The sequence below is a fragment of the Choristoneura fumiferana genome, chromosome 2, assembly GCF_025370935.1.
Source record: "Choristoneura fumiferana chromosome 2, NRCan_CFum_1, whole genome shotgun sequence".
In the NCBI taxonomy this organism is placed as follows: domain Eukaryota; kingdom Metazoa; phylum Arthropoda; class Insecta; order Lepidoptera; family Tortricidae; genus Choristoneura; species Choristoneura fumiferana.
Genome location: NC_133473.1, coordinates 5,262,150 through 5,284,982, shown reverse-complemented (window position 1 = coordinate 5,284,982; position 22,833 = coordinate 5,262,150). Strand labels below are relative to the sequence as shown.

Sequence of the window (22,833 nt, the reverse complement as noted above, 5' to 3'; positions counted from 1 at the left end):
TACCTATTTCAAACGTGATATTACCATTTTCCATATTTTGTACCGCAGTGGACGTCATTCGGCTGACATGATGATGATGATGATGATTCTCATTTTAAATCTAATGACATCTTAAGAAAGTATTTATGAACAAATTGGACGAAAATTGTGCGCTCTGGAACCGGTGAACTTATTCGATTCTATGCAGAAGTTCACAGTAGAGCTATTTCACCATTAGTAGTACCTATTGATGTAGATTAAGACTACTTACTAGCTCTTACACATTTAAATATTGATTTAAGACGAATGAAGCGAGCAGCACGTCACATAAACCCAATTGTACCAACCGCCAGAGTACCTAACCTAAAAGAGTAAAAGTGACCTTACTGCACAGGCGAACAAATGGTTATATGAGATATTTCATATAGACATCGTAAACATACAGTCATGTGAAAATAGGGCGCAATTAAAAATACTATTATTCAGTTCCATATTTTTAGTGAATTTATTGAATATGACCATGAGTTTGAGAAAGTGAGTGTTGCTAGGTAGGTAGGTTGTAGGTTGGTGTTAATAAACACAAGTAAAATATACTGAATCTGCGGTTTCATTCACGATAATTTTCGCTCATATTTCACTCAATTTCATGAGCGGTGTTTGAGTAAAAAACGGTCATCGAATCAACTCTAAAATAATATTGCATACTTCATTGTGTATACAAGATGCACTTTAATGATTTTCTACGCCGAAAAAACCAACAATCAAATTTTTGGCCGAAGAAGTGCGATCATGCAAGCACGTTGTTTTCCAACAGAAAAACATACCGACACTGAACGAGTCGTTGGCAGACTCAAATAAATGCCAGTAATTCGGGAACGAAAAAAAAACCCACATCATGCCCGAAATTACACTCAATTTGCGATCCGTCAATTGAATTGACATGAGCATGCCAGTGGAATGTAAAAAGTGTCACAATTGATTTCGTACAACAAAAGCAGATTTATTTGGTTGAGATTAACTTAATCCGTGATTAATCCGGCCGCAGTTGCGTGTGACGAGGGTCCGGATTTGTGACAGCGCGATAATTATTATGGTGTTATGATTTCGCGTTATGTGGAATAAGAGCGATCTAGCGCAGTGGGGTTACTACGTAGTTCGTATCGTACTGCCCCTCTCACTCTTTTGTTAAATACTACAAGCGTGACAGGAATGGCACGATACGAGGACCGGGAACGATAGCGTAGAGTGTTGCTACTCGTATCAGCGAAAACGCTGACGTTATAGTACGAGAAATAAGGTGGAAAAACTGGAAGCAAATTGGGATATTTACAACCCTTGCAGAGTTTATTCGAGGGATGCATGGTCAAAGCCGATATCCAAGTCGATCTGTTAGGTAGGAATTTTAAATTTGGATATTTTACAGTGATCTTTTCAATAGTCAATTATTTTGACTTATTGAGTTTGACCACGCACAAATGTAATTTGGTAATATTAAAGTAGCTATATATTATACAGGCTGTACTATTAAGCGTAGTTTTAATCTTTGCTCGATCTATTCGTAAAACAAATGAATGAATCTAATTATCGTCATTTCGGCCTATATAGGTCCCACTGCTGGGCAAAGGCCTTCTTCCAGAATGTGAGAGTTTGGGTTGTAGATTTTACGCGAGCTGAGTGCGAATTAGGAACTTCACACGCACAATGGAGTTGCTTCACGTTACTGTAATAAAGCTCGTGATAAATTTTAAATGAAATTTCACACGTGAATTCTAAAAAACTCAGAGTTGCGAGTCCGGGTTTGAACCCACGGCCCTCTGCTTAAGAGGCCATAGATCGAACTACTAAGCTAACACGGCTTAATTATGCAGTAAATACTTTAACCGAAATGAAACCAATAAACCAAATTGATGTCAATTTGGAACTCGGAACACAATGTTTAACTTTTTGTTAACGTGACTTAAGACGGAAATCTAACAAGTCATTTTATGTCAGTGAACACCGATCTATTACTGGGAAGATTTATTTTATTTATTAATTTACTTTAAACAGTCATTAACTTACTAACCTAACCTAAAAATATCAGCTAAACGATTTATGTATGTCGGCGGCCGATCGTAAAATCCGCGAGATCACGAAATTTCATGAATTTGCTAAAACTTGGCCAGGCATATCACGATGTGCCTGAGAAATAATACGGCAGATCGATTAGAGCAATGCATTCGTCGATATTCCTAGCTATATTCCTGGCACATCGTGATATGCCGAAAATAATAAAAGTTTACGTACGACTAGCGAAGCGAGGAGTGGTTAGTATGAATTGTGACTACAACGCACGAGCCGAGAGAGCGAAGCGAGCGCGCCGCGGCAGCGGCCGCCGAAGTGCCAGAACCGATATGCCTAGGAATTTCATGATCTGCCTAAACGTCACTAAGCCAATCGTTAAACGGTGAGTTTTGAACGATATGGCGGATGTCCCTTAGCCAATTCATGAAATGGCGCCATTTCACAATATGCCTAGAAATTTCGTGATCTGGCGGATTTTACGATCGGCCGCCGACATGTATATCCCGATGTCCTAGTTACATCATCATCATATTTATCAGTCGTAGGACGTCCACTGTTGGACATGGTTCAGCCCATAATCCCCTAGCATAGCGTATGCATAGTGTTAGGTAAACTTATAGCTCAGAAATCGTAACAGACCCTACTATGAAGTGCAAAATTCTAACTTCGAATCTTGCCGTTCCGCTGACGCTAATTTATTTAATACGAGATTGAGAGTGACGGTACGATACGAACTTCTATTTTTGAATTTCGGAGTAGTCCCCTCCATAAGTCACCACGTAAAAAAAGCTAAAGGTCTATTGTAAAATGTTTTTAGGCCATTCTCTTAAAAGTTGTACTTATCTAAATATTTTTTCAGGGATTTTGACATTATTATGTGCTTTTTATGTTGCAGGTTGTAGAACCTTGTGCAAGGTCCGCCAGGATTGCTACCACCATCTTGCTCGCTAATCCTGCCATGAAATAGCAGTGCTTGTACTGATGTGTTTCGGCGTGGAGAGTAAGACAGCCGGTGAAATTACTGGCACTTGAGGTATCCCATCTTAGGCCTCTTGGTTGGCAACGCATCTGCAATCCCCCTGGTGTTGCAGGTGTCTATGGGCGGTGGTAATCTCTTACCATCAGGAGACCCACTTGCTCGTTTGCCATCCAGTCGAATAAAAAAAAATTAAGTACTCAGAATTTTGCATATATTTTTGTCATTCCGTTCCGTTACTCTCATACAAGTGTATATGGGAAAGGTAACAGAATGAAATACAAAATTTTTGGACACTTTTTTCACCTATTAAAATCGATAGTACTCCTGATTCCGAGTAGATATAACATAAAAATTATCAAAATCACAAAAAAAATTTGGGTACAACTTTTAAGAGAATGGCCTTTTCCATTGCATTTTGTCAGATATGTTCGTATTTATCTGGCTTTCTCAATTCGCTTCAGTAAACTTCGGTAAGCTAGTTGAGAAAGCAAGAGAGACGACAATTTACGACAAAAAAACGATGGTAAAACATTGTTCAATACATTTGTCCAACAAAACGATGAACGAATCCCCACAAAAAACGCGACTCTTTATAGTCGACGTTAAATTTTCCGTCGTTTTGTTCCATCGCATACATTGTTGGCTTTAAAATTCCGCTCCACATGTTCTAACTACAAAGAAACCGTAACTGCATTCACGGGGCGCGCTGTCCGTAATAATTCCCGCACTTCAGGACGGCCAGAACACTTGCTAACTTGAATAATTCAAAAATTCTCATTGCTAGCGAAAACAAGCGTGAATTAAGCGCACGGCTGCAGTCAGCGCATAATGTACAGCCTGTACAAGCGAAAGACTCGAGTTAATTTTAATCCCACCAAAAACATAATTAAATGTAAAAAAGGAGAGTCAAGTTCAATACAAAAAATATGCTTGGCTGTGGGCTTCGCCGCAAAAAGAATGGAGTTCTAAATGAGTGCCAAGTTTATGCAAAATCCAAATATGTATTTATAGGAACAAAATAACATTATGAACAAGTATTTCTCTATTTATCTGCTTTATTAGATACCTATAAAAATTGGTGTTATTTAAAAATGTGAGATCTTAAAGTAGGTTAGATTTGACTTGGCCAGTTTTCATTACATCAGTCTTTTGATAAAGTTATTCAACATATATATATATGTAAGCGGTTGTAATTTGGGGAGATCGCGTTTAGTGCTATTGAACCGCCAAGTCATAACTGCAGTATCCAATAAACTGTAATCATAACTGCAGCAACTGTAACAGTTACTGCAGTTATGATTAGAGATTGTGGTATTCCTGACTATGGGATTCCTAAGCATAAGAGCATCATGCCAGTGATTTTTTAAATTGTAATACAAAATATACATCCTGCGGTAAAATATGATTATTTTGGTACATGTTTCATATTCGTAGCTAAATAAAATAGGTTACGAGATACAATTAAAAAAAAAAATCTTTGAACCTCGTTTTCTCGAAAACTAGTCGGATTGAGTTACTGCACTCTTCGTAACGGGGGCAGTATTACAGCCTAAATTAAATGATTTTAACTGTATTGAATTTTTAAATTAAATTAAATCAATTCATATTTTCACTTTAGGTAAGTACTTGATTTGTAAATTTATTATCATCTGCGGCAAATATGAGTCGTATTGTTGGGTACAAGCGTCCTCTCAGAACGTTATGGTAACTACATCTATTCCGTACAACATCACGCTGCCTTTTCGCATAAGTTTATATATTTTTTGCTAAATTAGTAATGTTTCATTTGCCAAAATGTTTCATTTCCGAACAATCAAATTTCTCCGAAACCAAAAATTTTTCTGTGTATTTTCTTATGGTTTTATAGAGCACAGAAGGTTAGGTGAGGTTTTATTTTATGTAAGTTCCGAAAATAATATGGTTTCAAAGAAAATCATGACTTGGGAAATGAAACATTTGGGAACAAAATATTGTGCGAAACGGCAGAGAACCGTTAAACCACTACATGATATGGTAGATAGATTTTTAAATGTTGTAAAAACAGTTGTGATATTAAAATGTATGTCTTATACATCCATTTTCATCAGTCATTCCATTGTAACGATTCCAGTCTGGTGAGCAATAATTTTCAATAACAATTTTATACACAAACACCTGGTCTTAATTGAAAATTAGGTCAAAGAAAAATAATTTGCTTTTGTCCGAGTAGCCCAATTAATGACAATGATTCAAGTTCTGCGAAACTTCTCAAGTTCTCACGAGATTTCAAAGAAATTTCTCGTTTTAATTAAATAGCAACTTGAAACGCATTTTAACAAAATGTAAGATTCAGATATAAAATTTCAAGAGTTATACTAAGGTGGAGTTGTTGGAAGCTAAATTAATTTATCCAACATTGGGTGTTTTATCTTCTTCTCGTTAATTTGAATGATATTTAAGGTCTCTACCCACGAGACCGTACCATACCATGTCCGTATCGGGAGGGTGCGAAGTACTAGGTGGGGATAATGAAATCTCTCGTAACGCTCATAGTGTTATCTGTCATACTCATATGAATCTGTCATTTACAAAGCAATTTGAATTATAGTAATAGATGTTTGTGTTATGACGCGAGCTTGAATTATTAACACTGTCACTGTTTTGTTCTAAATTCCTCTGCATCTCGGACATGTCCAGCAACAATTTTCCTTAAGAAACGGTTTGTGGTTGAAATTTTATATTGAGTGATACTCACAAAACCGGTCTTCAAAATGATACTTATTTTGTCCTTTAAAACCATACTCATCCACAAAATGCCTTTACCTACTATTGCCTGGCACGTGCTATTATGGTCATAGTGTGTATGTATGTAAACTCTTTATTGTACAAAATAAGTAAACAAACACAGATGACAAACAATGAAATATGTTACAAAGGCGAACTTATCCCATTAAGGGATCTCTTCCAGTCAACCTTTGAGTGGATGAGAGGAGCATTCAGTCAGGGACAGACAAAAAGGTCATGATATGATACGGTGTAACACGCTGTACGGTGTACCTTTACACGCCTTATATTTTCACCTAACTAAGTATCTAAATATGAATAATGTAACAGAATAATTTTGAACTTTATTTACACCCATTTCCTTGTACGGACTTGACACAAAACTTGGCTCTTAAGCGTAGTTCTGTCTTAGAGTGTATTTTGGCCAAGAATTGTATTCAGGGTCAGATGAAGAAGCATTAGGGTAGTCAAGACAGAACTGTTTAACCTAGTCGTGTAATAATTGCTATTGCGTGTGCGTGTGTGTACCTCATTTTTGTTACTAAGAAAATATAAGTACCTATATAAATTATTCATCATATAATAAAGTTTATTTCAGCGTAGTCACGTAAATTTAGCAAGATTTCTTCTAGGTTTAAAAGAACTCAACTGCTGACGTAATTAACTTGTTAAAAGTGTTCCACTTTAAAATCGTACCCTAGTTCTAGCTGTTTTTCTAGCGTAGTACGCGGCCCGTGTAATGAGAAAACTTAATACGTACGTAAAGGTCACAGAACAATAATAAAAGAAATAAGTAGAAATGGCATCGTGTGCCTACATAATCAGTGGCGACACTTTTTTGCCTATCCCGCTGCTGTCAATGGGCTTACGTTTTGTTCAAGTTCTGTTTTAGTAGATACATTACGGTAGGTAACTCAACTAGAAATAAATTAAAGAGCATTTCTAAAAAAAATTGTGCATTTGATTTGCGAGTCCGATTTGGATAAAAATTTGCAGGTATGTAGAGTAAACGATACTAGCCGTAATAACATAGTCTCTCAAAATGTCCAATTGGTTTGTATGGAAATTTCCTTTTTTGTTACCAAAACTCTATGGATTTGCGGTAACAAAAAGGAACTTTCCATACAAATTAATTGGGAATTTTCGGGAGACTATGTTATTTAAACTCAGTATCGTTCACTCTATCTACCTGCAAATTTTTACCCAAGTCGGAGTCGCAAATCAAATGTACAAACTTTTTTAGAAATGCTCTAATAGTATTTTTTTTAAACATGCTGCGGGTGTCTGTGGACACTATGGACAGTGGTGATCACTTTACATCAGGTGACCCACCAGTTCGTTTGTCTGGCCTCTCTAACATAAAAAAATACATTTTTAATTTTTGTAGAAGCGCTAACCAACATTTAAATTAAACAGCAAGCACAGTGCTCCAAACATAAGCTTCGTTATACTATTCGATTTAATTTATAATCGTTATAAAAGCTTGTCGCGAGATTTTCCTGTATAAACAATACTACTTAACTTACTTACTTATTTAGCGCACGTGACATTCCTGTTCATCTTTTTATTATTTCAGTGAGAAAGGTTCTTTTACCGCACAAAGTTTGCGTAACATTGTTAGCTGTATTCAGAAACGGAACACGTTAAATCCGAGAGACAGATTTTTGTTCGAATTCCGAATGTCTAATGACGTCGGAGAGAATAGCTTCTGATTCTGAGGCAGTGATAGATCTCCTATTGAATAAAAGTTCGGAAATTTTATTCGATTTAAGTACCACGCTATTACTGACTTCAATTGTTTTAACGTGTATTTCTAGTAAAGGCAGTTGATAGTAGTTTTTATTCAGGATTATTGAAAAGTTTTTGCAGGTACATACTTTAAATGAATGGAAATTGCCATCTAATAGCAAAATACTCATATACTCGTATTACGACTCAAGAGTCTAGTGCGAGTCAAAATAATACATCTCTTTCGTAACAAGGATTTTGCAATTTCGCACATTGCTTAAAATATAAATAGAAAAAAAAATATGTTCACGCATCACTTCAGAACGATGCACCTACTTATTTGGTAAATTCTTTTTTTGTTGTATGTGTAATTAGTTACCAGAAGAAGGCTTGTGTACGAGTATGAAAGAAATATTAGTTTGAAAAATTGCATGCGAGATTAAAAAATACGAAGATGCTTGCAGGATAGATTTAGGTTAATTTTCATCATTAATAGTTGTTGCTAAGCCGGAGTGTGCAATTAATGGGTTAGTAAAAAATATTATTTATTATGGGGTCTTATAATTACTATATCTTGTCGTATTATTACAGGAAGCAAGGCAAATTATACAAATCACGTCACTCACTTTAAAAACTGATAATATATTTTAACATCTCATAAAAAGTAATTTATTAGCGTTTCATTATGCGAAACAAAAACGTCCAATTATTATCAGCTTTTTATCGTCTCCGGAGGAACCAAGTAAATTAAGTATGAGCTGAGACCAAAAACGACAGCCTATTCTACCAGTAACATTAACTTTAACGTAATTCAATTTTGATTGATTTTTTTGAAAAGGCCAACTACCTAATAATAAAATAATTGTCAATGTAAGTAGTTTTAATACTATTTTTGTGCTGTAGAACCATAAATTGTCGCATTCAGTAAAATATAATTATTTATAAAAAAACAGTATTCAAAATTTTGCCATAAAAATAAAAAAGATAAAAAGTACACTAATTGTAAATGTCATTATGCAAGAACAAATAAAGATGAATAAAACTGCTCAGGAATTTTAAAAAAATATCAAGATATTTCATGCCAGTCGATTTACTTTTATTCACAGGAGGTACACAATAGTTTTTATCGTTTAGTGCCTTCCTGCGCACACTAACATTACAGACGCTATGCGTTTGAGACATAAGTTTATCTGTGGCTTGGATAACAGCCGCACAATAAAAGCACACAGGCTCTTTTCTCAGGCGAGGTACGAGGGACAGGGCGGTAACATTGTTGAAGATTTCAATTTACATTTAGCTTTTGTTGAGGCTTCAATCCCTCGGAGTTATTTAATTATTTGGAGCGGCATGCAAGTCCGTAAAAGCGACAGTCTTTTTAGGGTTTCATTTAAACGGACATCCTGTAGATAGAGATGATATTTTGCTACGGGCTAAATGTTATCACGGAATAAGATCTCATTTTGCTTTGTCAGTTTTCTAATAAATGTCGAAATGGAGAAGGTGGGAAACTCGACAGCTGACTGGAAAATTGTTTATTCACCTGAGAAAATTGTTATTATACCTAGTTCTAAAATTTTACTAATATACAAAAATATTTTTTCAATGTCTATTACGCTACTAGAGAATAAGGACGTTCATGAACATGCCAAATTTAATACATAACGTATCAAATAGCTGATTGAACAATGCATAACTTTGCGTAGGTTATCCTTGTTATTAAACTATCAGAATCAGATCATCTTGGCCTATATACATCTCACTACAAGGCGGGTACATATTTGAATATCAATAGATGAGATGATGATGATGATGGTCCCCCATGTTGTGTCCAATCCAGCAAAGGCGAACCTTTAGGCCTGTTTATTATGTGCCCGAATGTGGCTGGCAAAGCTCAACTTTGCTTTCAAGCTCCTCTGACAGGGCGCTCAAATGTAATTGACCACTGTCATTATATCGACTGTTACAACGATGGTGCATCCTCAGGGCACGTGCCTCCTCTCAGATTAAGACTTGATCCGTAGGAACCTCACAAACACTTTTGAATTATTGTGTGCGCGATGTCCTCACGATTTTTTCCTTCACCCTACACCATAGAGTTCTGAAAGAGTACATCTGGTTCTATTCCAAAATTCAGAGGTACCTACAAGCCCAAGTTTGAAACCACGACTAGAAAAGCCATAGGTCAAACCACGGGACCACAACTTTTATCTACTCGTCACTTTTTTAATCAAATTCAAATCTTACCGTATTTCAAATCATAATGCTCCCCTCTTGGATAAGCTCGTTAAATAATACAGGCCTTGACATTCGTCGCCATTTTAATCCTTCCTTTTTTACGATTACAACGCCATCTACCGAATGCCAAGCAATACGTAAATAAAACTCATTCCGCTAGTCGAATTACAAGTGTTTTCGCGCGTTAAATGTAAGCAATAAATTCACGAAATTACAACTTGGTGGACTGGAAAGGCAGAGAATTTGAGATAGAACGTGAAAAAAGCTGGTTTTCTTTAAAACTTCGTTTTGGGTCTTCGAATAACAAAGCGCAGGAAAAGGTTTACAAAAAGGCCATTTCCCGAAATCAGCTAGAATTATAGAAGGTGATCAAGCTTACTAGTGAGAAAACGTCGTGTGTAGCGATGATTTTCCGAAAATTTTACTGCAAGCGATTTTTCCATTCGCAAAATTTTCAAATTTTTATTTTCAGTTAGTTTTTCCTGGAGGGTTGATTTTCCGAAAATCGAATTTTACTGCAAGCGATTTTTCCATTCGAAAAATTTTCCAATTTTTATTTTTATGTTAGTTTTTTCCCGGAGTGTTAATTTATCAAAAATCTTTTTTTACAAAAAATAATATATCCATTCTCAAATCTTCACTAAGGAATATTACTAAAAGTAATTTTTCCTCTCTAATTTCTATGCTATTGTTTATGTCTCATCAATTTTAGAGTAATAAGGGATCTTACATATGTTGTAATCGCCATATTTTTTTTGGGATACGACAAGATGGACTAAAGGCCCGCATACCTAATTATTATACTCTAATTTTTGCTTTTAATCAAACGTAACAATTTGTTTATAATATTTATGTATTGTAAAAAGTTATCGTAATAAAAGGGAGAACTTAAACAATTACTATTTAAAACGGAATAAAATAACATAACACTTGAGATTCTACATTGCAGTAAATAATTCAGTTACTTACCTTTAAACGAGCAATTCTTATATATATATATATATATATATATATAGCCTGAATGGCTTCGAGAAAAGTATGGTACGGCCGTGTCTCTGTTTTTGTTTTGCTCGACTTGGCCCCCGGCAACGCTACCGTGCCCCCAGATTTTGGGAATCTCGGAAACGGCTCCAACGATATCGATGAAATTTGGTATGTCGGGGTTTTCAGGGATGACAAATCGATCAAGCTTGGTCTCACCTCTGGGAAAACGTTTACTGTCGAGTTTTAGGCTGAGCAAAGCTCGCTCGCCCAGGTACTTCTTATTTAAGTAAGACAGGAGAGAAATATTTTTTCTGAAATCATTTGTGCCGTCTAGATAGTTGCGTAATATTATTTCTATTTTATTATCTTTGTCTATGTATTTTTGGTGTCTTCGTCGGTAAATATCTGGTCGTATTTCATTTTGAATAACATTAAAATTAACTCCTTGTGCTTCAGATTTTAGTTCTGAAAGGAATAACAACTTTCTTTTTATTATGTTTTTTTTTGTGCCAGCTTTCCGTAACGTTATGAGTTCCGTGTCTCTCATCAAAATGGGATAATATTTTCATCATATCCACTTTTATCCATTGGTATGTCATGTATTTATTAAAATTATCAATATTGGGGATGTTTGTTGCTTCTGTTAGCACCGAAAACCAACCCTCGTGGATTTTAAGGTGCGGTAAAAGTGCTGAAGTGACACATTTCGCTAAGTATTTGCATCCATCTATGCTCTCTGTTATTCCTATTGTCTCGCCTTTTTTATATATAGCCTGTGAGTAATGAAAGTAGCACTCTTTTACTTCTGTATCAGGATAAGGCAGGAAGGCAGGTTTTTAAGGCATTAACTGTTGCTGTCTCGTAATCTATTTTGAATACTTGTGGGCGAAAATTTGGGATTTGTTCTTTTATGTGTGAAAACATCCTTATACAAGTAATTAAGTATCTTGATTTTTGTTTGATAGCAAAGCAAAAATGCAGGGAAATACTTTCATGTACTATGCATCAGAACCTACGTCGGCATGAATCGTATACAACTAGGTAAAGGGTTTCGGCACGACTTTAAAAGTTCCGTCACCGAAATATGTATTACAGTTGCTTATCCACTCTTTCGCTTCACTTGCGATAAAAATAAGAATGTTGTGATTTTAAACACAAAGGCAATCGTTGGCCAAAGTGTCGGGTATTGTAACATCCCCGCAATATGAGAAAGATGCTCTATGGCGTGCTCTGTAAAGCATGTCCTTTTTAATAGAAAGATGGATGTTTATCAACATGTTCTTCAGACATATACTTTTGCATTTCCTGTTTGTATAAATATGGGACCGGCTTGTAATTAGTAGTCATTTTTTTTTCAATGTGATAATGCTTTGTTCAATTCCAACGCTCATGGTAACCCGGTACGCAAGAATGATCCGATTTCCTTACGATAAGAGTTTCTTCGGAGTTTAATACCGTTAATATACCACATCCAGTCTTAACGCAATTCAAAATAGAGGTTTGTGATTATTCATTAATTCTTTTTAAGTAATGGCTTCGACCAGTTTTGATTAAAATTCGGCCTTTGTGACTGCTCTCGATAAAACTAAATGATACATGCGGCGTTAATGGAAGCAAATGCTCGTGTTTTTCCGTAGACTCCATTTTAAAATTGCTTATTTTATACTTCTATATCACTCCGCAAAGCCACCCCGAAAAAGTTAGTTGTAATGCGATGACTTTGACTACTTTGAATTCATTGTCAATGTCAATCATAAGTGCCAAGAACTTCACGCGACGTTCACTCGTTGACCACGTGAGGTCTACTCGCTGTCAACGCAGCGTCCACCCGTGGACCAACTGTCGACAACGAGTGGAAGCCGAAAGTCGAGGCGGTGCTGGCCGGGTGCTGGGTGGCTCTAATGAGCTGCGACCTTTAGACTTTACTTGTCGAAAAAAAAAACGCAAGGGAAAACTCAAGATTGGGAAATTTAGCGAATGGAAAAATTGCTTCTCAAAATATCTACTTTCGGAAATAAAGACTATCAGGAAAATATTAGATTGGGAACAAGGCGAATGGAAAAATAGCTTCAGAAAAAATCTTCTTTAAAAAAAAAGACTATCAGGAAAATAATAGATTTGAAAATTTAGCGAATGGAAAAATAGCTTGCAGGACGGAAAATCATCGCCACAGACACTCCTTGGCACATAGGTACAACTTAAAATATCATTTTTATAGAGATCTAGATGTAACATCTAGGTTTAAAAATCGTAGATTTTAAGTACTTATTTAAAACATAAAAAACAATAGCGAGGAACATTATTGAAACTACATAATATATAGAACTTCCAGACTCAGTGAGTCTTAAAGAAAGGCCTAAGCATCGCTATCTTTTGTGTTAACGCCTTAATAAAAAGATTGGACGAAATTTAGGACACAGGCACATCTCAGCAAAAAAAGGCCAAATAATACTGACAAAATGCGAGCCGGACCCCTCACACAATAGGGTTCCGTACTATTAAGCGATAATTATTCAACACTTTTAAAGGTTTGATCGGCAATTGCTGTACTGTAAGCCTTATTGTCGTTTCAAGTACTCATAAACAATCATGTGGCTGAGAGAGTGACTCCTGAGACATACAATAATCTTCACTTAAAAGCTAATAATTCACAAATGGATACTTACGTGAAAAATAGTCTCTATAAACCACCAATATTTGAATTTCACCAATGTAATGACTTTGTTCCAGAACTTAAATTAACGTACATGAGAAAAAACAAGTCCATTCTCAGATTGCAAACCAAAATAAAAATAATTTCAGAAGCTGTGGTAGCTAGCCTATTGGCCTCTCTAGCAGAGGGTCGTGAGTTCGAGCCCGGGCTGCACCTCTGACTTTTTAAGGATTTACATGAAATATTTATCATGAGCTTCAGTGAAGGAAAACAATGTGAGTTTAAGTTTCCATTTTTACAGCTATGTCGGTGACTTTGGTTCTTCGACGAATTTCTGTATTCCGGATTCTATAGCGCAAAAAACTGTGCAATTTAAATAACAGCTTCCTAATAGTAAAACGCCTCTGACATACGAGGACACCATGAGGGTTCCTTATTTGACATTTTAACTACGGAACCCTAAAAACTAGGTTTACCTGTTCGAAGACAGTAGCAGGCACATCGGACCCGTACGTCATGTTTCTTTATACGTTCCTACTTGAAAGGCTTATGTAAATTGTTTTGGGGAGCACCACCCCGACACCAGCCTATTCGGCAGGCGTATCCAAAGAGCCTTTTTAGCCCACTTTCATAAAGCGCTTTAGAAAGAAATAAAATTTCGTATAAGCTGAAATCTGCTTTGGTTAACCTTCATAATGAAAGACAAATTTTTGTTTGAATAAGCCGTTTGTTCCGAGTTGATGGGACGGGTAAATAGGTGCTGGGTCTCTCCTTTTATACTTAGAGTGGCCATTCAGACCATTTATATTTTTGTAGTCGGCAACACACTTTTCAACGGATTCTTGGTTTAATGAAAATGTTTTACGACAAAAATGCTGAAATATTTTAATTAAATTTTAGTTTATTTGAGATGGATATAAAATTATATAAAGTTCGAAAAGCTGGATGGAATTTAATGATTATTTGAAATACCAACGCAGTTTTCTAAGAAATTGGCAATTTTATTGGATTTTTATAAAATAAAACCAGTGTAACCTAAGCCATTCGTTGATTACGATCAAAGCCTTCGTCTAGTAAAAAGTTTCAACGAAAATAATGTTAGAATATTGAGTGACCATTATTTAATTCGTTCTGATATACAAGCTAACACTTTTTTTTCATAATTGCGGGCGATAGGTGTAATTAGAGTAACAAAGTACCTTCTAGTTTCTAAATTTAAAAATAATCCATAGCCTAAAATAATTTGGAATAAAGAGCGTATCGGGCACGCCAGGATATATTTTTGATGGGGTTGGAATAGCTCCTTTACAAAATGATATCATCATCATTATTTCAGGCCTATATGTACGACCCACAGCTGGACCAGGCCTTCTGTAAGAATAAAAGGACTTGGGCTATACCTAGCTTCCACGCGTACTTAGGTGTAGATTAGGAAAATGTTATAAGCGATATAAATTAGAATACTATATACCTGACAATAATGGCTAATTTTCATTGTTTTTAGACTTTTTAATTGAAGACAAAAGGAAAATAGGCTCTTTATAATGCACGCTTTAGGAAGTCATTTAATTTTTTTTTAGTATACTGTCTATATTAAATTCTAATTAAAATATCGAAGACGTCAAAATTAGTTTCAATTATTCATTAACTAACTGTTGCCCGCGACTCCGTTCACGTAGAATTCGTTTATTGCTATCCCATGAGAACAATGCAATTTTCCGGATAAAAACTATTCTATGTCATTTTACTATGTGTATACCGAATTTAATCTAAATCAGTTCAGCGGTTAAGACGTGAAGAGGTAGGTAACAAACTAACATACAGACTTACAAACTTTCGTCATTATAATTAATATAAGTGAGATTAACTTTGCTGCTGTTTCATATCACACTTTAAAAACAATAAAAAAAACTTTTCCTATTTTGTTAGAAACAGAAATGTCTACCTATAAAATGCCTAAAAAGGCAGAGATAAAGAACATTCTGCAAGAAACGAAAAGTTTATAATATTGTTAAATCAAGAAATATTCTGAACATTATTTATAGTTTTTAATCGCCACAAATAAAGCACTGCACCAAATTTAATGAAATTTGGAATTGAACAAAGCTTGAGTTTCATAGCAGAAACTACGAGTAAAATATTTTTAAACAGGGAATGAGAGCGGATGAGTCCACGAAGCACAGTTATTAAATTATTATAGGTACTATAAATCTAATGAATATTGTGTAGCAAATTACGTATTAATATTGTGTTATTTTGTAAATATATTACGTATTAATCTACTTAGGTACAAAGTAAACAAAATTATGACTTATCTTATCAGTTATTTTTTTCATCATATCATCATCATTATTACGACTTCACAAAAAATGTTTAGAACCCCTTCTTCTGTGACCTTCTAGAGTCCTATGTTATCCTCATCATCATCATCCCAGCCTATATACGTCCCACTGGTGGGGACAGGCCTCCTCTCAGAACAAGAGAACGGATAAACCGATTTTGATGACACATGTCTAAGAAACATCGCTAGAACAAGAGGGCTTGGGCCTTCCCACCCGCGCCCAGTGCGGATTGGGAACTTCACACGCACGATTGAATTGCTTCGCAAGTTTGTGCAGGTTTCCTCACGATATTTTCCTTCACTGCAAAGCTCGTGGGAAATTTCAAATGTAATTCCGCACATGAATTTCGGAAAACTCAGAGGTGCAAGCCGGGGTTTTAACCCATTATAGACTGAGTTTTTTTGAGGTCTCCGATTTTTGTAATTTTTTAATATGTTGTTTATTAGAGCTTATGTAACGAAGTTATAGTAATAAAAAATTTGACAGACCTTTGGTTTTGAAAAAAAAACGCTGGTACCATATGGGATCGCTAGGCACGTACTGAGGAAAAAATTTGGAAATAATATGAAATTAGTAATAGTACAAATATGTTTAAATTATTTATTTAATAAATCAGCCTCTTCGGTTGCAACTTAATAACATACAGTACGTATGTTTTACTATATTTATTTAATAAATGAGCTTCCGAGACGTTACAAATATAGTTTATTTTACATGAAATTGGTAGTTGCATGCAGCACATAATCCTACATCACATTTCGAGCATTCCAATCTCGACCGAGCCTGACAGTTCTCGTATGCACATCTTCGTCGCTTCTGAGAAGGAATGAGAACGTGGTTTTGACCATCGTACCTTATGGCGTCACTGACACGGTTGTCAGTTCGGGAATATTTAGATGTTGGCGGACGTCCACCAGTGAGAGGTAGGTTTTGATATCTGGTTAGATACGTTTGTGTTATTTGCCGACGAAAGTCCAATTGACCAGCTGCACTTCCTGCTTTTCTTGATAAGACCCAAGCATTACAAATAGAGGCATCTAAAAAGTAAGTAAATATAGACCACCACCACTTTTTACCTCTGATCCCAACGCGATATGTGTTGATATTTTGATCCATCAGATCTGTGCCGCCCATGTGTCGATTGTACTCTGTAAATTGTTTATTTACTTTTATTAATTTAAAAAAAAAAAAAAAAAAAATATTGCTGGGCGTGATACGCTGATCTTTTTCTTCTCTGCTGCACTGTACCTGCCTACGTTAGATACAGGAGCTACGCCATGGACAGTAGACATCGCAGTCACGACCGAGTTATCCTTCCAACGAACAACAATAATGTCATCTTCAGAGCACTTTGCAAAGTCGTAGAAACCGCGATCCTTTTTCTGCATTTGTTTTTTGTCGGTTATAGGTATATCTTTTGGAAGTCTGTTTTCACGCACAGTTCCAGTTCCATTATAGCCCCGACTTTTTAAATGCTGCAGTAGTTGAAATCCTGTAAACAGGTTATCAAAGTAAAAACTCATCGGCAGTGACTGAACATTTTCAGGCATTCCATCGATCATCTTTACTAGAGGAGCTGCAGCTTTTCCGTAGAGTTGGTCGTACTCAGGATTCTCATTCACACTTTTTCCTTGATACATTTCGAAGTCCACTAAGTAACCGCTCGGCGTATTCAAGCACCAAACCTTGAAGCCAAACCTTATTGGTTTACCGCGTATGTACTGTTTGCAACCATGTCTTCCAAAATACTCCACCATTGATTCATCATAGTTCAAAGTACCTGATGGCACATAGTTCTCGCAAAAAGAACGCCGAAGGATGTCAATTAGTGGTTTCAATTTCCACATTTTATCGGTGGTACTCATTTCAGTATTATCCGCCAGATGTAAAAACCGCATTATGGTTTTGAAGCGGTCACGTCTCATAGAGTAATAAATCATTTCATTTCGCATGTCATATCCCTGGTCCCAGTAATGATTCTTTGAAGGCACTGAGTTATATCCAGAAATGATCAAAATCGCAATAAAAGCTTTCATCTCCTCAGTTGTTTATATTTGGGTTGGGACAATTGAGAAAGGCTGCGTATTTTGTAGACTGGTCAACTAACAATGCCATCACTTCCTCTCCCCAAAACAACTCAAAAAGTTCAAGTGGAGATTTATCGCGAAATGTAGAGTAATCTCCATCAGGAAAAGAAGGTAACTGTTTTTTAGAATCATGTTTGACCCAGGATCGAGTTTTTTTTTCTGTTTTTTTTGCGGCGGCTCGTCTATGGAACTGTCGGAATTATCGTCGGATGAAGGTGAACTTACTCTCTGATTGCTATTGCCACGTCCACGTCCTCGGCCTCGCCCCCGTCCTCGGCCCCGTCCACGACTACGTGATCTAACAGTACCTCTAGAAACGCTGTTGCTGCGTCCTTTAGTTCCTTGTCTTCTCCATCTTCTTGGCTAGATACGGTATTCTTATTGCGGCATGACCGAAGCGGTCGCGAGGACTGACGCAATACAACTTCGCATGGGGCGTTGAGTTGTCTGCCGCTCAAATTATTTATTAAAAGCACCAGCATTTCTTCGCCTGAATCTTCATCGAAGCGATGGCGGGATCTGGAGTTCAATATAAATTTTTTCAGCCTCAATGTCCTCATTATCCTCTAAAATTGCCAATGCCTCGTGTACACTGCACCTAAAATATGACAAAACTTTATAAAAACGATAAAATATGATTATTAAATAATACTTCATTTTGATCTTTCGATAAAATGTCAAATCACTATCGTGTATTACTAAAAATAATAAAACTACTTAACAGATAAAAAACGAAAGGTTGATGAAAAAATCGCATGGGAATCCTAGCGATCCCGTACGGTACCAGTAACTTTAACACGCGGTAGTTATTATATTTATACCTACCGGCACTAGTTAAATAAATTAAACCAAAGCAATGTTACTAAATTAAACGATTTTGCAATAACATTCGTTTTTTATCTGTCAGTAAACCAAATATTGTAACTACTGAACGGCGTAAACATTTTTCCGCGAAATTTGCGATGCACCTACTTTGACCTTCAATCACACGCAACTGATGTAAATAAGTACTGTTTTAGGTTAACAATCGGCAGCGTTATGTCACCCGATCAACTTTCGCAATAAAAGCCGTTTACGCGTCGCAATTTGGCCAATCACGCGAAAATAAAAGTCGTAAATTTCAAATGTAATTACCATATGGTACCGCTAGGTGCAAGCCGGGGTTTTAACCCACGACCCTCTGCTTGAGAGGTGATAGGTCAAACCACTAGGCCAGCACGGCTTCCAACTCTTTTCTTGGTATTGTATCTTATAAGATACATAATTTTAGATCATCATCCAACGTAAGGAGGCTTGAATTCAATACACTTGTTTCAACTTGCCAAGAAAAGGGTTAAAAGACATTTAGAGAAACTTTCCAACCTCGATACTTAAATCAGGAGCTTGTACTATCCATACTAAAATTGTAAATGCAAGAGTGTGTGTGTGTGTGTGTGTATGTATGTTTGTCCGTCTTTCACGTCGAAACGGAGCGACGGATCGACGTGATTTTTGCCATAGAGATAATTTATGGGCCAGAGAGTGACATAGGCTACGTTTTATCCCGGAAAAAGCACAGTTCCCGAGGGAACAGCGCGCGATAACCGAATTCCACGCGGGCGAACCCGCGGGCAAAAGCTAGAAGAGAACATTTAGTTATTTATAACTCTGATATTCGTGCCCACATTTCTGAGACCGCTTAGATTCCATCCGCCTCAGGGGTGGTCCAAGTCAAATTCCCTCAACATGATTTATTTCACAGGGCCAAAGGTCATTGGGATCTTCTTCGTATTATAAATTTCCGAAACTGCTCCACGCGTCATAAAATGATGAATGGAGATGCTGTTTTGTTTTTATAAACGGGATATGATGTGGCCGTGTGTGTAGCCGATAAGGTGATGGCCTAATTTTTAGAAGGGATGTATAATAAGGGTCATATTAAAGCTACGTTTCTACCAATAATGTGAGAGGATGTGTTGCCCGAGATGTTTTTTTCAATAACCAATAGAAACGCTTCATTTACCTCGCCTCGCTCCGCTCAGCTGTTTCCACCAGAGATGTGCTGTGCGAGGATGTGTAAATGAAGCGTTTCTATTGGTTAATGAAAAACACATCCCTCGCAACACATCCTCGCGCATTATTGGTGGAAACGCTGCTTTAAAATGGATGTTAGCCAAAAACTGCTGAAAATGTTGAACATTGAACATGAGGTGCTTGCACGTGTTTTGGCGTGGAGAGTAAGACAGCCGGTGAAATTACTGGCACTTGAGGTATCCCATCTTAAGCCTCTATGTTGGCAACGCATCTGCAATACCCCTGGTGTTGCAGATGTTTATGGGCGGTGGTGTTCTCTTACCATCAGGAGACCCACTTGCTCGTTTGCCATCCAGTCGAACAAAAAAAAATGAAGTGTAGAAACTTAGAAATTAAATGATTTACAATATTTCTTACAAATTAAATACCGTTACTATTTATTTTGACTTTTGAAGGAATTTTGAAAGTCATAAAATTAAAGCTTCAAATGTATTTTTTATCATAATTGTCATTACACAAAAACATAATTATAAATGTGTGTGTTATAAATGTAGACGTGTAATATATTTTTGATGTAGGTAAATCATTAAATAAGGTTGTAGGTCTTTTCTGATAAAAATATCCTTTGTTGAGTTTCTGGTCAGTTTTTTCACAACAGATGTTTTAGTTGTATTAGACAGTTGGTATATTTTTTGACATTCATGAGTCCTTGTTGTAGCCTAAATTTATGGATAATTTATAAATAACTAAGAAATGCAATAAAAAAAGACCTAAGTAATATTAATACTTTTATTAATAATACTTACATCAACAAAATCGAAGATTTTTTTTACAAAATTTTTGGGTGCACCGCATGAGTTTGAAATCCACGCAGGCGTAAGAAAAAAACATAAACAATTAAAACGAATGTATTTTTTAACTAATTGCTTTGGTCTTAATTTATTTTTATTCAAAGTTGTCTTATTAATATTAATCTCTTACTGGTTCAAGTGCTATTAGAAGTACATGGACCCGATCAATCATTATTCCTCGAGGGGAAAAAGCGCTGGAACTACCGCAGAATCAGATGAGATAACTCTCTAGGTTACAGCTGAGCAAAATAAAGCCGATGCGAGATATCCCCGTCGGAGATACGTCCAGTCCGAGACCACTGTGTTATCAAATAACCCAGTAAGATATCGGCCCACTTCCTGCTTCACTACCGTTGGAACGATACTTATCATTATTGTGACTTGCGACCACGAAGTACTTACACAAAACAGGACTTAAGACTGGATGGTAACCATGCTCGCCGTCTGCCAAAATATTTATATGGCAGGCAACGGCTAGATTGAAAAAAAAAAGTTGACACAAAAATACAGATTATTCAAAATCCCATTATAAAACTAAGACTAGTAGATAACTTATATTTACCTAGTCGCGTGAATGTTTTGTATTTCAATTCAATTAATTTATTAACTAAGTGATTATACATAGCTATTGGATGTACAGGTTCAAATAGACACTGAAAATACATAATAATAAAATAAAAAGCAAACTTAAAATAGTTTTGAAAAACCCACATAGGTGAAAAAAGTTTTTTAATAGAAAAATAGTTACATAAGGAGATAAATGGGAACATTATTATTCGCACCCGTAACGACCTCTCACACTAAACGTCTTCTTCTTACCATCGTGGATAAAAAAAAAAACAATGTGATTTTGAAGATTTGTTTGGAACTACAACTAGGCTCAAATATGGAACACCAGCAAAAATAGATTAGATTAGATTAGATTTATTTATTAACTAATGAAAAAATACAAAAAATAATAATAATAGGTATATGATACTGTTAAATTACAATACATTGTCAGTCAAAATAAAATTAGAATTAAATTTTAAAATAATAATAACAATAATCAATTGACATACTAGTACAATTACTAGTATGTCAAATTTAATGAATTGGAAAGATCAATCAAATAAATAATAAGAATGTCAAGACGATAAAATTAAATATAAAATGAAAAAATTGTCCACAATACATCCTATCCTACAGGCTGCGCCAACTATTTCAAAACAGCTTGTACCTCACGCCACATACAACGTTGTACAAATAGTTAGCGAATGCAAATAGCTGTGTGTATCACACGTTGAAACAAGACGTAATGAGACGACTGTGCCGGCGCTCGTCGCTAAGGACTTCCGCGCTATAAACCACTACTGTCTTATCTGCTACTGTAAATAGTTTTGCTAGCTTGTAACTGCCGTGGCGGTTAGTTAACATCTGAGATATTTCGATGCATTAGTGCAGTGCTTGTTGATGATTTGTTTTTATTGATTAAATTTTCAACTAGATGGCGCCAGAATGCTACTTTGAATTGAGGACAAGAGTGGATTTCGTATTATTTTAGCGTTTCGAGATGAGGCTTATCCTATCAAGGATTATCATCCTTATCCGTAGTCCACAAACGCTAGACATAGCGGCAAGTTATACTCTTCGGTCTTCTGTATGACCTGCCACAGCGTATGTATGTGGTCCACGGCACTATAGCATTTTCGGAACCCGGCTTGTTCGGGTGGCTGGAAGTCATGGAGCCTGCGTTTGAGATGATTTATAATGACCCTGGAAAACAGCTTATAAACATGGCTCAACAGCGAGATGGGCCTATTTAGTTCTTCAATAGGGTGTTATCACCCTTCTTGAAGAACAACACCACCACGCTCCTGTTCCACGCTTCTGGTGTTGTGCCTTCAAGCAAGACGGAATTAAAGAGCTTCTGAAGGACTTTAAGAGCCGGTGATCCACCCGCCTTCATAAGCTCATAAAACAGTATCTAATATTGAAAATACAAACTGAAATATGGATGAACAGAAAAACCAGAAAAATAAGACCAGCACTGGGAATCGAACCCAGGTCCTCGGCATTCCGTGCCGTGTGCTATACCGCTACACCACTGCTGGACAACGGTACAGACACGAATTTCCCCTATGCACCACATATCGCCACTTAAGCAGGGACTCTA

At 36.3% G+C, this 22,833-nt stretch overlaps 1 protein-coding gene across 1 annotated transcript in view; it reads right to left on the bottom strand.

The window, feature by feature from the left end:
- Positions 1–17,367, bottom strand: part of LOC141445408 (transmembrane protein 135-like) — a 55,099-nt gene extending 37,732 nt beyond the window's left edge. Inside the window, exon 1 of the mRNA XM_074111250.1 lies at positions 16,945–17,367. Coding sequence (XP_073967351.1) covers positions 16,945–17,367 — 423 coding nt within the window. The remainder of the gene's footprint in view (positions 1–16,944) is intronic.
- Positions 17,368–22,833: the final 5,466 nt, after the last annotated feature.